Here is a 14,357-nt window from a genome sequence, read left to right as displayed (position 1 = left end):
AACTAGAACTGAACTAGAACTGAACTAGAACTGAACTAGAACTGAACTAGAAGTGAACTAGAACTGAATTAGAACTGAACTAGAACTGAACTAGAACTGAACTAGAACATAACTAGAAGTGAACTAGAACTGAACTAGAACTGAACTAGAACTGAACTAGAACTGAACTAGAACTGAACTAGAACTGAACTAGAACTGAACTAGAATTGAACTAGAACTGAACTAGAAATGAAATAGAATTGAACTAGAACTGAACTAGAACTGAACTAGAATTGAACTAGAACTGAACTAGAACTCATCTTCTAGAAGAAGAGAATATTCTTCTTTTAGAAGAAAAGATAGGAACACTTCTAGATGATACTAAGTAGTCACTTCAAGAAGTGACTTCCTAGTAACATATAGAAAAGTATTTGGTAACATATTACTTCCAAAAGCCATCTAGAAGTTTCTTCTGCGGGTCTTCCAGAAGTATTTTCCACGTTACTCTTAGACGTTCCCCAACTCGGCATCAGTTCTTCCCGACTGTTGACAAGAATTCTTATACTTCCGCAACATCGCTGGCGAGCTTTTAGCACGTTTGGAAGAATCACACGGGTAACTTCCGCAATAGAAAATGTTTGTAGGGATAGAACTGAACTAGAACTAAACTAGTTAAAATTTTTGATTGATCTTTAAACTAAATAAGTTATTTCTAATTTTCTTATTTCCTATTCTTATTGTCTGCTAATTTATGTAGCAGCATAAATTGAAATTTATTCTCTGCCAGCAATAAATTCAATATAAACAACTTAAGACAAAAACGTGTAATTTATTTGTTTTAATCACAAAAAAAAAAACAACAACAATTTTAATGAGTGCACAACTTGCTGTAGCTGTTTTTTTTTTTTTTTTGTTGTTCATTTTATTATTAAACATATTATTTTAAACACAAATTTTTTTTCTTTGTTACTAATAATCTAAACAACATTTAGCTGGCAGCTAATAAAAATTATATTTATTTATTTATTTTGTTGGAAAACGATAAAAATCGACAGACGTGGGTAAGGAATTGAAAAATTATATTAAAAAATAAAATAATAATTTTGTTTAAAGAACAAGTTAAGAGAAGAAGAATTTTTAATATTTTGTTATCTAGTTTTTTTTTTGTTTTTTAGTTGAAATATTTTTGGTTTGTCGCCTTTGGCGGAATATTGATGTTATTATAAATATTGTATGTTTTGCTTATTTCTTGGGGAATTTTTTTTGTTTACATGATAAATTTTATAAATTAACTTAATATGTTTAAAGTGTATAAATTATATTAGATTAATGAAACATTTTTATAGATTTTAATGGTAATTAAGGAAGTAATTTGAAATGTTTATATTTGTGTTTATTATTACAACAATGAGTTTATGGAAAAATATTAATAATTAAAGAGGAAATTGGAAAAAAATATATAAACTACCTTCAAAATTATTTATTTATATATTTGTTGTTTTGGCGGTCTATGAAAAATATTTAAAATTTTTACGATTGTTGTTTTACAGGCTACAGAAATAAACACTAAACATTTGTTTATGGTAAACAATTGTTTTTGTTATATGTATTTAGTAATTAACATTTTAATATGCAAATCACAACAAACGAAACTAAAATAATTTTAATAAAAAATTTTCATTTATTTTTAACTATTTTCAGCTCAAGAGCAACAATTGCTGTTTAGAATGGAAATGTCTCTTGAAAAAACAAAAGAAATTTGATGTTTGAAGAAAACTTTTTATGGCTGCAATTAAATTTTATATTTTAACATTTAACAGAAATATAAAACTAATAAAAAAATATCAAATTGAAATTGTAAAGAATACTAAATAGATAAAGGGGAAGAAAAAAACTACCAACATGCAATTGTTAAATCACTAAAACGTGTTTGTTTATACGCTTAAAAGTATACAACAGAAAAAAAGCAAAGAAAACCAACATAATACTGGTTTTAAGGGGCATGTTAGCCATTCCATTAGAAGACAAGAAAATCTACAAAAGAAAGAATACATACTAAACACAAAACTACAAAAAATTTTCAAATTTAAAAACGCAATAAAACGGAAATTCAGCAAAAACAATATTGCACCAACCTCATCAACACACACAACAACCTTAACAACAACAACAACAGCTTTGTATGTGTATTAAAATTGTGGTCTGAAGTAGAAGCAACATACAGCAATAGCTGTTTGCAACATCCCCTTCTCACTGTAATCGCTTTTAGTGTGTGTGAGTCATTCAACCATTATGTCGTTTACAGATCACGATGTTGCGGAAGTGCGTCATGTGGTGCAACGGATATTGGTGCCATGTGTTTTTGTTATTGGTCTTTTGGGAAATTCTGTTAGCATTTATGTTTTGACAAGGTAAGTTGTGTGCAACCAGTATGCATGTATATGTATACATATGTAGAAGTAGTTATTATTATCATCTAACACATATAATAAATTAGAAATCAGTCTGAGGGTAGGGGTAAAACACGAAGTTAGAGAGTATACGAGAGGCATAAAGACAGTCTTGTACAAAATCTGATCTATAGACAAGACTGAAAACTGATCTTTCGTTTAGTATAAAGTATAATAGATGATCTAGATTATATTTTGATTCAGGGTCTAGAATATATTTTGATCTACAGTCTATTTCTTTATAGTCTACAATCTAGACTATAGTAAAGACTATGGACTAGACTATAGTCTGATCTATAGGCTACACTCTAGTGTGATCTATAGGCTAGACAATAGTCTGATCTATAGGCTAGACTAGCCAATAGTCTGATCTATAGGCTAGACTATCGAATCAATGATCTAAAGGCAAGGCTATAGTCTGACCTTTAGACTTGAATATGGTCTGAATTATAGGCTAGATTATGATTTGATCTAAAGGATAGAATATAATCTAACTTATAGGCTAGACTTTAGTCTGATCTAGACTTCAGCTGGATCCATTGCCAAGACTATAGTCTGATCTTTAGACTACACTATATTCTGATATGTAGCTAGAATATTCATTGACTATATAGGCTAGACTACAGTCTGATCTATATGTTAGACTATAGTTTGATTTATAGGCTAGACTATAGACTGATCTATAGGCTAGACTATAGTCTGATCTATAGGCTAGACTGTAGTCTGATCTATAGGCTAGACTATAGTCCGATCTATAGGCTAGACTATAGTCTGATCTATAGGCTTGACTGTAGTCTGATCTATAGGCTAGACTATAGTCCGATCTATAGGCAAGACTATAATCTGATCTATAGGCTAGACTATAGTCTGATCTATAGGCTAGACTATAGTCTGATCTATAGGCTAGACTATAGTCTGATCTATAGGCTAGACTATAGTCTGATCTATAGGCTAGACTATAGTCTGATCTATAGGCTAGACTATAGTCTGATCTATAGGCTAGACTATAGTCTGATCTATAGGCTAGACTATAGTCTGATCTATAGGCTAGACTATAGTCTGATCTATAGGCTAGACTATAGTCTGATCTATAGGCTAGACTTTAGTCTGATCTATAGGCTAGACTATAGTCTGATCTATAGGCTAGACTATAGTCTGATCCATAGGCTAGACTATAGTCTGATCTATAGGCTAGACTATAGTCTGATCTATAGGCTAGACAATAGTCTGCTCTATAGGCTAGACTATAGTCTGATCTATAGGCTAGACTATAGGCTAGACAATAGTCTGATCTATAGGCTAGACTATAAGCTAGACAATAGTCTGATCTATAGGCTACACTATAGGCTAGACAATAGTCTGATCTATAGGCTAGACTATAATCTGATCTATAGGCTAGACAATAGTCTGATCTATAGGCTAGACTATAATCTGATCTATAGGCTAGACTATAGTCTGATCTAAAGTCGTATCTATAGGCTAGATTATAGTCTATAGACTAGACTATTGTTTGATCTATATGCCATTAGACTAGTGATCTGCAGACTAGCATATAGTCTGATCTGTAGGCTAGATTATAGTCGGATCTTTAGGTCAGACTACAATCTGAACTATAAACTAGACCATTCTGATCTATAACTAGGCTACAGTATAGATGATAATATGTATCTTAACTGTGCTTTCTATCACAGTGCCCACTTTCGATCTTTAGACTTGGTTATGCTGTAAATTGCATATCCTTTTTAAAAACTTATGATTTTCCAAAAATTTCCTTTAAAATTTTTATTATGTTTTCTTTACCAATTACAAGGATTTTCTAACTTTCATAACCTCCTGAATTAAGTATTCAATAGCTACATGTTGTTTTTTGTTTTGTTGCAAGAAAAGAATCAACCAATAAAAAGAAATTGGAGCTCAACATGAAATGTCAGTAGAGAAGCTTTAATAATACTTGAAAATGCTAAAGGTGTATGACATAAACGAATCAAAAATGGGAGATCTAATGGTTTGGAAAGGTTATGGAAGAAAGTGAAAAAGGGGATAGAGTAGAGAGTAAATAGCAAGAGAATTTCAGACATATAATGCTTAAGGACTTTTACTAATGATTTTTAACTTTAGCAATACATATGTACGTATTTTGTTAGTTTTACTTTTTAATAATTTTGAATTTTTATTTTGTTTTTAAATTTCGAATAAAAAATAGTAAGAATATCGATATGAAATAAATGTGGTTCTTGTTTACTACGCAATAGCTTAATGTAACTGTTATGGTTGGCAATTTAAACAAATAATAGGGGTATGCACTATAGAAGTGAAAAATCAAAAAAGATTTAGAAATGAATTTAATAAAAAATTATAGAAAGTAAAATTTTTTTTATAAAACAAAACAGTGAAACTAGAATAGAAAAAAGTATTATGAAGGGCCTCAAGTGAATATCCTTATTGTTTCTAAATTGCTTTTATAGATTTTCTATTTCAATTTTTTTGTTTTGTTTTTTCTATGATTGTTCAAAAATCGTTTTCCAAAAACTACTTTCATATTAAAAGTAATTGAGATATAAATTAAATAAATAGTAATAGAAAGCCATTACCGGAATAAACATGTTTTGGTAGTTTGTTTAAACAAAAAAACTTACCCACACACTCACACCAACATAATTTTCCCGAAAGAAAAGTAATTTTGTGAACACTTAACTGGAAATGAAAGAAAATTGAAAAAAAAGGAATTTTATTTGAAAAAAGATAAAAATCAGCTAAATGACAATTTTAAGGAAAGCAAAAGCAAAATCCTTTTTTAACAATAAATATATGATTTTTATTATTTTACTCTTTTACTCTTTAGGAGACGCATGAGATGTACCACAAATATATATTTAACGGCTTTAGCCATAACGGACATTATTTATTTGACCATGGCACTTTTGTTATCGTTGCAACATTATCCCTACGTGCATCTTTATTGTAAAATCTATTGGATGTGTTATGGTGTGGTGGTCTGGCTGTGCGATGCCTGCTGTAAGTATGGGAAACTTAAAGAATAACAATTTATATATATATATATATATATATATATATATCCTTAATTTCTTTTCTCAAAAAAAAAAAAAAATATATCTAAAAGTAAATATAAAGAGAAATAATAATAAACAATTTTATGGTTTTATTTTTTCCGTTTTTCAACTATTGTGTGTATTTCTTTACACGTCATGTAATTTGTATGTTGCCTGCTGTTGTTGCTACTGTTGCTGCTGCTGTGTTCTATTGATTGGAATGACGGAAATTGTATTTTGCCGCCTTTCGTTGACGACGATGATGTGATGCTGCTGTTCCTGCTGCTGCTGATAACAATAATGATATTTTGTTTGTATCATTGTTACAGCCTACATATCAATTTATATCGCTGTATGTTTTACCATCGAACGATTTATAGCGATACGTTATCCTTTGAAACGTCAGACTTTCTGCACCGAATCGTTGGCCAAGAAAGTTATTGCAGGTAAGTCCACTACAATGACAACTATGCAACAGCAATAATAATATCACAGATAAATTGTAAATATCATAGCCTTAAGGTGTAGTTTTTGAACAGCAATGTAAAGGAGGGAAGATTGCTATAAAATGACTATAGAATATGGACAAGTCTGGACTAAACATATTCCAGTCTGTGGCCTTTTATCTGTACTAAAGTCGGTGCTATGATATGGTCAAAAGCTTGGACTATAGAAAAGTCTATAATATAGACTATAGTCTAGTCTATAGTCTATTTTATAGCTCAGTCCATAGTCTAGTGTAGTCTAGTCAATATTCCAGTCTAGAGCATAGTCTAGTTTATAGTAAAGTTTACGGTCGAGTCTATAGTATAGTCTATAGAGCAGTCTTTGGTCAAGGCTATAGTCTAGTCTATAGTCAAGTCTATAGTCTAGTCTATAAACAAGTCTATAGTCATGTCTATAGTCTAGTCTATAGTCTAGTCTATAGTCAAGTCTATAGTCTATACTCTAGTATATAGTCAAATCTATAGTCTAGTCTATAGTCTTGTCTATAGTCTAGTCTATAGTCTAGTCTATAGTCTAGTCTATAGTCTAGTCTATGGTGCAGTCTATAATCCAGTTTATATTCTAGTCTATAATCTGGTTTATAGTCAAGTCTATAGTCTAGTCTATAGACCAGTCTATAGTGTAGTCTATAGTCAAGTCTATAGTCAAGTCTATAGTCAAGTCTATAGTGTAGTCTATAGTCAAGTCTATAGTCAAGTCTATAGTCAAGTCTTTAGTCTAGTCTATAGTCAAGTCTATAGTCTAGTCTATAGTCTAGTCTATAGTCAAGTCTATAGTCTAGTCTATAGTCTAGTCTATAGTCTAGTATGAAGATTAGCTTATAGTCAAGTCTATAGCGTAGTCTATAGTCTAGTTTATATTCTAGTCTATAATCTGGTTTATAGTCAAGTCTACAGTCTAGTGTATAGTCTAGTCTATAGACCAGTCTATGGTCATGTCTATAGTCTAGTCTATAGTCAAGTCTATAGTCTAGTCTACAGTCTAGTCTATAGTCTAGTCTATAGTATAGTCTACAGTCTAGTATGTAGACTAGCTTATAGTCAAGTCTATAATCTAGTCTATTGTCTAGGCTATAGTTAAGTCTATAGTCGGTTCTGTAGCGTAGTCTATAGTCTAGTTTATATTCTAGTCTATAATCTGGTTTATAGTCAAGTCTGTAGTATAGTATATAATTTAGTCTGTAGCCTAGACTTTAGCCTGGTCTATAGTCTAGTCTACAGTTTAGTCTGTAGTCTGGTCCACAGTCTAGTCTATAGTATTATCTATATTCTAATATATAGTTTTGGTTTAGTCCTTATTACGGTCTACTATTAGCTCAACCATTTCTTTCATGAGCCTATACTTCCCCCACTATCACATTCGCCTGTACAACGATTGAATAAACTCAAATAAACTGTAAATAAATGTTAACAAATTTCTCTGTATCACAGTGAATTGTTGTAAATAAGTGTGTGACTGATATGTAAAACAACCAAATAGCTGACTGAGCTTGTAAGACCATCTGCCAAAATTGATTGGCTGCCATACGGTATGAATAAAATTTTTGGTTTTAAGAATGTGGCAGCAATAAGGATGCCATATAAGTTTTAATTGATAGTAAAAAAAAATTCCAAAAAAAAAATAAAAAAAAAATTGAATAAGTTCCAGGAGTTGGATGATTTTCCTTAATTTGATATTTTTTTGAGAAAAGGACCAACCTTTTAATTTCCCTTCTTTAATGTTTATTATTTACAGTGTCCTTTAAGAGGTGTGAGTGTAAGTTTGAATGTGCATGTAAGCAATTGTGTCATGATTGCATACTTTTAGGCGTTGTTCCCATTTAAAACCATTGTAAACATTTATAGCAACATTTTCTTTTATTGCTGCTGCTGCTCTTGTTGCTGTTATTATTGTTTGTTCTTTTTGTTTTATTTTATACTTATTTTTCACTTGCCAACTTTGTTGTAGCTAACTTTTTTTTTGTTTGTTTCTTTTCTAGGTGTGACCCTCTTTTGTTTATTATCCACCATTTCGACAGCCTTCGAGCATCAGCACAGTATTGAGTATCGTATGATGGATAATCTTGGCCAACCCTGTAATCAAACTGTAGCCAAAGCTTATGCGATACAACAATATAAAAAACAACAACAACAGCAGCAGCAACAACATCAACTTAAACAGAAAGAAGAAATTCCATTGAATGTTATGGAAAAATTTGTTGAATATCTTGATGAAACTGAAGGCAGCGGTGAACGTAATGATCGGGAATTTATTTTATCAAATGATATGGATATAATGAAAAGATTGTCTAGAATGAGAGATGGTGGTGGTGGTGGAGAGGAAGCTGGTGGAGTAAGGGCCAAGAGAAGTATTGATTTAAATCATGAGGAAATGAAAAGTAAGTTAAAGTAAAGAAACAAATAATGTTTTTAAAAAGTATCTCAAAAAGTAAATAGGAATCAAAGGTTCGTTTTCTAATGCAAAATCTATCCTTTAAAGCTTTAGAAAGCTTTGTTATTTGAAACTTTTTCATAGATTTGCCTTTTTTAGCTTCTTCGTGGTCTTTGTTATCTAAAGCTTTTTAAAAATACGACATTCTTTAAAAAGCTTTGTTAAGTGAAACTTTTTTAAAGCTTTATAAATCTTTAAAGCTTAATACAAATCTTGTTAAGATCTTTGTTGTCTTAAGCTTTTTTAAAGCTTAGTTTTTAAAAGCTTTGCGCTGTAAAGCTTTTTCAAAGTTTTATAAGTTCAACATCTTTTAAAAATTTTAAAGAAAAACTTAAATTTTAAAGTTTAGCAAAATCTCAAAGTTATTTATTTGTCTTGCCATTTGCTATATTTACTTAACGTAACAAGTTTTTTGTTTTTCTCCCCTTTAAGGACTTTTTGCTATTTCTTTCAATCTTCACATCCTTTGAGATCTCATCATAACAAGTTTTTTTTCCATTTCAATTTTTTCTGCTTTATGACCATAGAAATCTAGCAACAAAAGCACAAATAAATGTTTGCCAACAACAAGCTAAAATATTTTTCTATTTCCATTTCAACGAAAATACAACAACAAAAAACCATTTTATATTCAATCCTAAACTATTTTTACTCACTATCTATCTTTTAGCATTGACATCCAGAACTTTAACAAACATTCCTTCACATTTACCAATAACGTTGACATTATCATCATCATCATCGTCGTCGTCGTCGCCAGCGGCAATAGCATCAGCTCTTGCATTAGAGCCTTCGGTAACACAGCATCCTTTCAAAACTGAAGCATTATTAATGGATACAACAGAATTTGAAATGCATGCAGATAACTTAGAGCTGATGACGATGTTATCATCTTCTTTGGCTAGACCAACACCACCAACATCAACAACAATAACAACCAATGTTCCACCCATTGCCTCGCTATTGCAGCAAATGGATTTGAGTGTTTGGGACAATGATACCGAAATTCAAATGGTGGATGATGATATATTCCTTAATATAACAGAATTTTGTGAAAATGTTGGTATTTTTGTTAGATATTGCAATACTTGTATTAATATAGAAACTTCTTCCTGAATTTCTTCTTTTTTACATTTCCTGCAGGTAACTTACTATAATCATCAGCCGACCGCTTTGGGAGATGATGATTTCTATATAAATGTTTGGTATTTTGTGACGTTGTGTGTTTTTGTCTTGATACCGTTGTGTGTACTGGTGACATTTAATTGTTTTTTAATTATGTTGGTAAGACGTTCTACTACCATACGGGGTGAGATGACAAATGCCAGTAGTATTAGGAGACCAAAGGTAATATTAAGCTTTGTTTTTAAGTTGTCTATAAAGCTTCTATAACAGTTTTAGAATAAATCATTTTTTTAAAGGTATTGAACAAGACGTCTATTAGAACTAAATGAGGACTAAACTAGATGTAAACTAGAAATAAACTAAAACCGAACTAAAAAATAAAGTGGAACTGAACTAGAACAGAAATAAAACTGAACTGGAACCGCACAAAAAAAAACTAGAACTGAACTGGAACTAGAACAAAATTGAATAAGAACCAAAGTAGAAATGAACTGGGACTGAAGGAGAACCGAAAAAGAACTGAATTAGAACCGAACTAGAACTGAACTAAAACTGAACCAGAACTGAACAAGAACTGAATTAGGCATGAACTAGAACTGAATTAGAACTGAACTAGAACTGAATAGAACAGAATTAGAACTGAATTAGAACTAAACTAGAACTGAATTAGAACTGAACTAGAACTGAACTAGAAATGAACTAGAACTGCACTAGAACTAAACTAGAACTGAACTAGAACTGAACCAGAACTGAACTAGAATTGAACTAGAACTGAACTTAAACTGAACTAGAACTGAATTGGAACTGAACTAGAACTGAACTAGAAATGAACTAGAACTAGATCTGAACTAGAACTGAAATAGAACTGAACTAGAACTGAACTAGAACTGAACTAGAACTGAACTAGAATTGAACTAGAACTGAACTAGAACTGAACTAGAACTGAACTAGAACTGAACTAGAACTGAACTAGAACTGAACTAGAACTAAACTAGAACTGAACTAGAACTTAACTAGAACTGAACTAGAACTGAACTAGAACTAAGAGTCTAGTCTATAGTCTATACTATTGTCTAGTCTTTAGTCTATTCTATTGTTTGGTCTAAGTCTAGTCTATATTCTAGTCTATAGTCTAGCCTATAGTCTAATCTATAGTCTATTCTATAGTCTAGTCTATAGTCTTGTCTATAGTCTAGTCTATAGTCTAATATATACTCTAGTCTATAGTCTAGTCTACAGTCTAGTCTATAGTCTAGTCTACAGTCTAGTCTATAGTCTAGTCTATAGTCTAGTCTATAGTCTAGTCTATAGTCTAGTCTAAAGTCTAGTCTATAGTCTAGTCTATAGTCTAGTCTATAGTCTAGTCTATAGTCTAGTCTATAGTCTAGTCTATAGTCTAGTCTATAGTCTAGTCTATAGTCTAGTCTATAGTCTAGTCTATAGTCTAGTCTATAGTCTAGTCTATAGTCTAGTCTATAGTCTAGTCTATAGTCTAGTCTATAGTCTAGTCTATAGTCTAGTCTATAGTCTAGTCTATAGTCTAGTCTATAGTCTAGTCTATAGTCTAGTCTATAGTCTAGTCTGTAGTCTAGTCTAAAATCAAGTTTATTATATATTCCAAATACATTTAGAACAATAGTTTGTCGAAGCTTTTAAATAAAACTTTAATTAAAAGCTGTTTCATGTTCAAACATAAAATTAATTTTAATCGATTATTCTCATTTCCTGTTATTCCCTCTAGCGCAAATCTACAACATCCTCTGTATCCCAAGAGAATCGTGTCACCATTACCTTAATTGCTGTCGTTTTACTATTCATCATTTGTCAATTACCATGGGCAGTTTATTTGATTGTCTCTTCACAAATCGAAATCGAATCTCATTTACAATCTATCTTTGGCAACATATTCAATTTCTTGGCTGCCACAAATGCGGCAGCAAATTTTTTCTTATACTGTGTCTTATCGGATAAATATCGCAAGACAATACGTGAAATGATTACGGGCTATAGATATAAGCAGCAGCGCAATACACTGACCACCACAAGCCTATATACGAATGGAAGTCGACGCAGCTATAGGCCAGCCTCCTCATCGATGGTGATTAAATGAGTGACAATTGAATTTGAGGAGAATTCATGACAAAATTGGATATTTTTATAATTTAGTTCCTTATGCATGTAGGTGGTCAAGAAAATGTAGAGAAATGAACAAACAACATAAAAGTGTTAAACAGAAAATAATTTCATTTGTTTTAATTTTTGTTAATTTTTTTTTTATAAATGTTTAAATATGTATGTGTGTCAACTAAATGTTATTTTTGTAAAACAAGTCTCCTTGTGTAATGAATAAAATTAAAAAAATTGTGCCATTATGTGATCCTTGTAGGATAGAAATTATTAAAACATAAGAGTAAAATTAATAAGAATATTCTATAAAAAAAATAAATTTAAGTTGATTTAAGTCTATAAAAATGAAATTGTAGTTGTTTAAATTAGTAAATAAAATAACGATTTGTAAATAAATAAATTTTTGGTTAAAAGTTTTTTTTATTTGTAAAAAATTTTATAACAAAGCTTTATGTGAAATTTCGGAAAATATTTTTTAACAAAGCTTTAATGTTAAATACTCTTTAAAAAAAGGTCACTATGTAGTTTTTGCTACTGTTTTTTTTTTAATCAAGCTTTATGGTAAAAAGTTTTTTAAAGAAAACTTTTTAGTTAATTTTAATCTCTCTCTAGTTTTCCTATTTTTTTATAACCTCCTTATTAATTCAATGGCTTTTACTTTAGTTTTCAAATATTTGAAATTATGGGCAAAAAAACCAGAAATAGTTTTTATGCAATTTTTTTTTTTATTCACAATTTAATAGCATAATTGAAGTGCATACTTTTGCCAAACTGAACATTTTTAATTGATACTTAAATTAGTGTCAATTTATAAATGTTAATAATTTAATGAGGATTAACACAGAAAATAAAGTTTCAACAAAAAGCAAAAAAAAAAAAAAAAAAAAAAAAAAAAAAAAAAAAAAAAAAAAAAAAAAAAAAAAAAAAAAAAAACATGAAAAATGGAAATAAAATTAAATATTTATTTCTGTGAAAACTTTAATGCAACAGTTTTTAGTTCAAAACATATTTATATAGGACTGTGGAATGAACTTTAGAGTAGTTCCTTTTAAGTTTAATTATAGTTCATGTTCAGTTCTAGTTATCTTCTTGTTCAGTTCTAGTTCTGTTCAAGTTTAGCTCTAATTCGGTTGTAGTTTTGTTCCAATTCATTTTTAGTTTAGTTGTAGTTCTGCTCTTGTTCAGTTCTAGTTCTTTTTTAGTTCAGTTCAAGTTCAGTTCTACTTTTATTCTAGTTCAGTTCTATTTAATTTTCAGTGTATTTCTAGTTAATTCTTAGTTCAGTTCGAGTTATATTCTTATTTTGATCTCTAGTACTAGTTCAATTCTAGTTCAAATCTAGTTCAGTTCGAGTTCAGTTCTAGTTAAGTTCTAGTTCAGTTCTAGTTCAGTTCAGTTCTAGCTCAGTTCTAGTTGTTCACTTCTAGTTCAGTTCTAGTACAGTTCTAGTTCCAGTTCAGTTCTAGTTCAGTTCTAGTTCTTTTCTAGTTCAGTTCTAGTTCTGTTCTAGTTCTGTTCTAGTTCTGTTCTAGTTCTAGTTCTGTTCTGGTTCTGTTCTAGTTCTGTTCTAGTTCTGTTCTAGTTCTGTACTAGTTCTGTTCTAGTTCTGTTCTAGTTCTGTACTAGTTCTGTACTAGTTCTGTTCTAGTTCTGTTCTACTTCTGTTTTAATTATGTTTTAGTTCTGTTTTAGTTAAGTTCTAGTTCTGTTCTAGTTCTGTTCTAGTTTTGTTCTAGTTCTATTTCTGTTCTAGTTGTGTTCTAGTTGTGTTCTAGTTGTGTTCTAGTTCTGTTCTAGTTCTGTTATAGTTGTGTTATAATTGTGTTCTAGTTCTGTTCTAGTTCTGTTCTAGTTCTGTTCTAGCTCTGTTCTAGTTCTGTTTTAGTTCTGTTCTGGTTCTATTCTAGTTCTGTTCTAGTTCTATTTTAGTTCTGTTCTAGTTCTGTTTTAGTTCTGTTCTGGTTCTATTCTAGTTCTGTTCTAGTTCTGTTCTAGTTCTGTTCTTGTTCTAGTTTTGTTCTTGTGCTGTTCTAGTTCTGTTCTAGTTCTGTTCTGGTTTTGTTCTGGTTCTGTTCTGTTCTAGTTCTGTTCTAGTTCTGTTCTAGTTCTGTTCAAGCTTCATTATGTTATTGATAGTTCAGATATAGTTCAGTTGTATTCTAAAGCAGTTCTAGGACAGGCCTGGTTCAGTTTTATTAAAGATCTAGTTTAGTCCTAGTTTAGTTTTCGTTCTGTTCTAGTTCCGTTTTTGTTCCATTTCTGTTCTAGTTTTATTCTAGTTCTGTTCTAGTTCTGATTTAGTTCTGTTCTAGTTCTGTTCTATCTAGTGCTGTTCTAGTTTAGTTTAATTCAGTTCTAGTTCTGCTCTAATTCAATTCTAGTTTATTTTCTAATTTTGTCCTAGTTTAGATCTAATGCAGTTTAACAGTCTTTACTATAGTTTAAATTATTGTCTAATCTATAGTTTAGATTTTAGTATAGACTATAGTCAATACTATGACTAAACGATACAAATACAAGTAATTTGATTTTTTTTATCGTATAATTTCTCTCAGTGTATTTTATTTTTATAACTCCCATAAAATTTTAGTGGATTTTTATTTAGTTTATTTCAGTTTTTTCATACACAATTTTTTTTATTTATTTCAATTTCATCCACACAAAAGGTGTATTTTCAACAACTAGTAAT

The 14,357-nt window shown here is 30.4% G+C and overlaps 1 protein-coding gene across 1 annotated transcript in view; it reads left to right on the top strand.

Moving 5' to 3' along the window:
- The window catches only part of LOC111682524, a 36,301-nt gene extending 24,249 nt beyond the window's left edge, over positions 1 to 12,052 (top strand). The window contains exons 2-8 of the mRNA XM_023444496.2: positions 1,681 to 2,390; positions 5,272 to 5,444; positions 5,809 to 5,925; positions 7,965 to 8,363; positions 9,087 to 9,475; positions 9,560 to 9,763; positions 11,283 to 12,052. Of these exons, the coding sequence (XP_023300264.2) occupies positions 2,272 to 2,390; positions 5,272 to 5,444; positions 5,809 to 5,925; positions 7,965 to 8,363; positions 9,087 to 9,475; positions 9,560 to 9,763; positions 11,283 to 11,651 (1,770 nt within the window). The 5' untranslated portion in view covers positions 1,681 to 2,271 and the 3' untranslated portion in view covers positions 11,652 to 12,052. The remainder of the gene's footprint in view (positions 1 to 1,680; positions 2,391 to 5,271; positions 5,445 to 5,808; positions 5,926 to 7,964; positions 8,364 to 9,086; positions 9,476 to 9,559; positions 9,764 to 11,282) is intronic.
- The last annotated feature ends 2,305 nt before the right edge of the window (positions 12,053 to 14,357 follow it).

The sequence above is a fragment of the Lucilia cuprina genome, chromosome 3 (assembly GCF_022045245.1).
Source record: "Lucilia cuprina isolate Lc7/37 chromosome 3, ASM2204524v1, whole genome shotgun sequence".
NCBI classification, from domain to species: Eukaryota; Metazoa; Arthropoda; class Insecta; order Diptera; family Calliphoridae; genus Lucilia; species Lucilia cuprina.
Note: the sequence above shows the minus strand (reverse complement) of the source record. Positions and strands in the feature narration are given on the sequence as shown.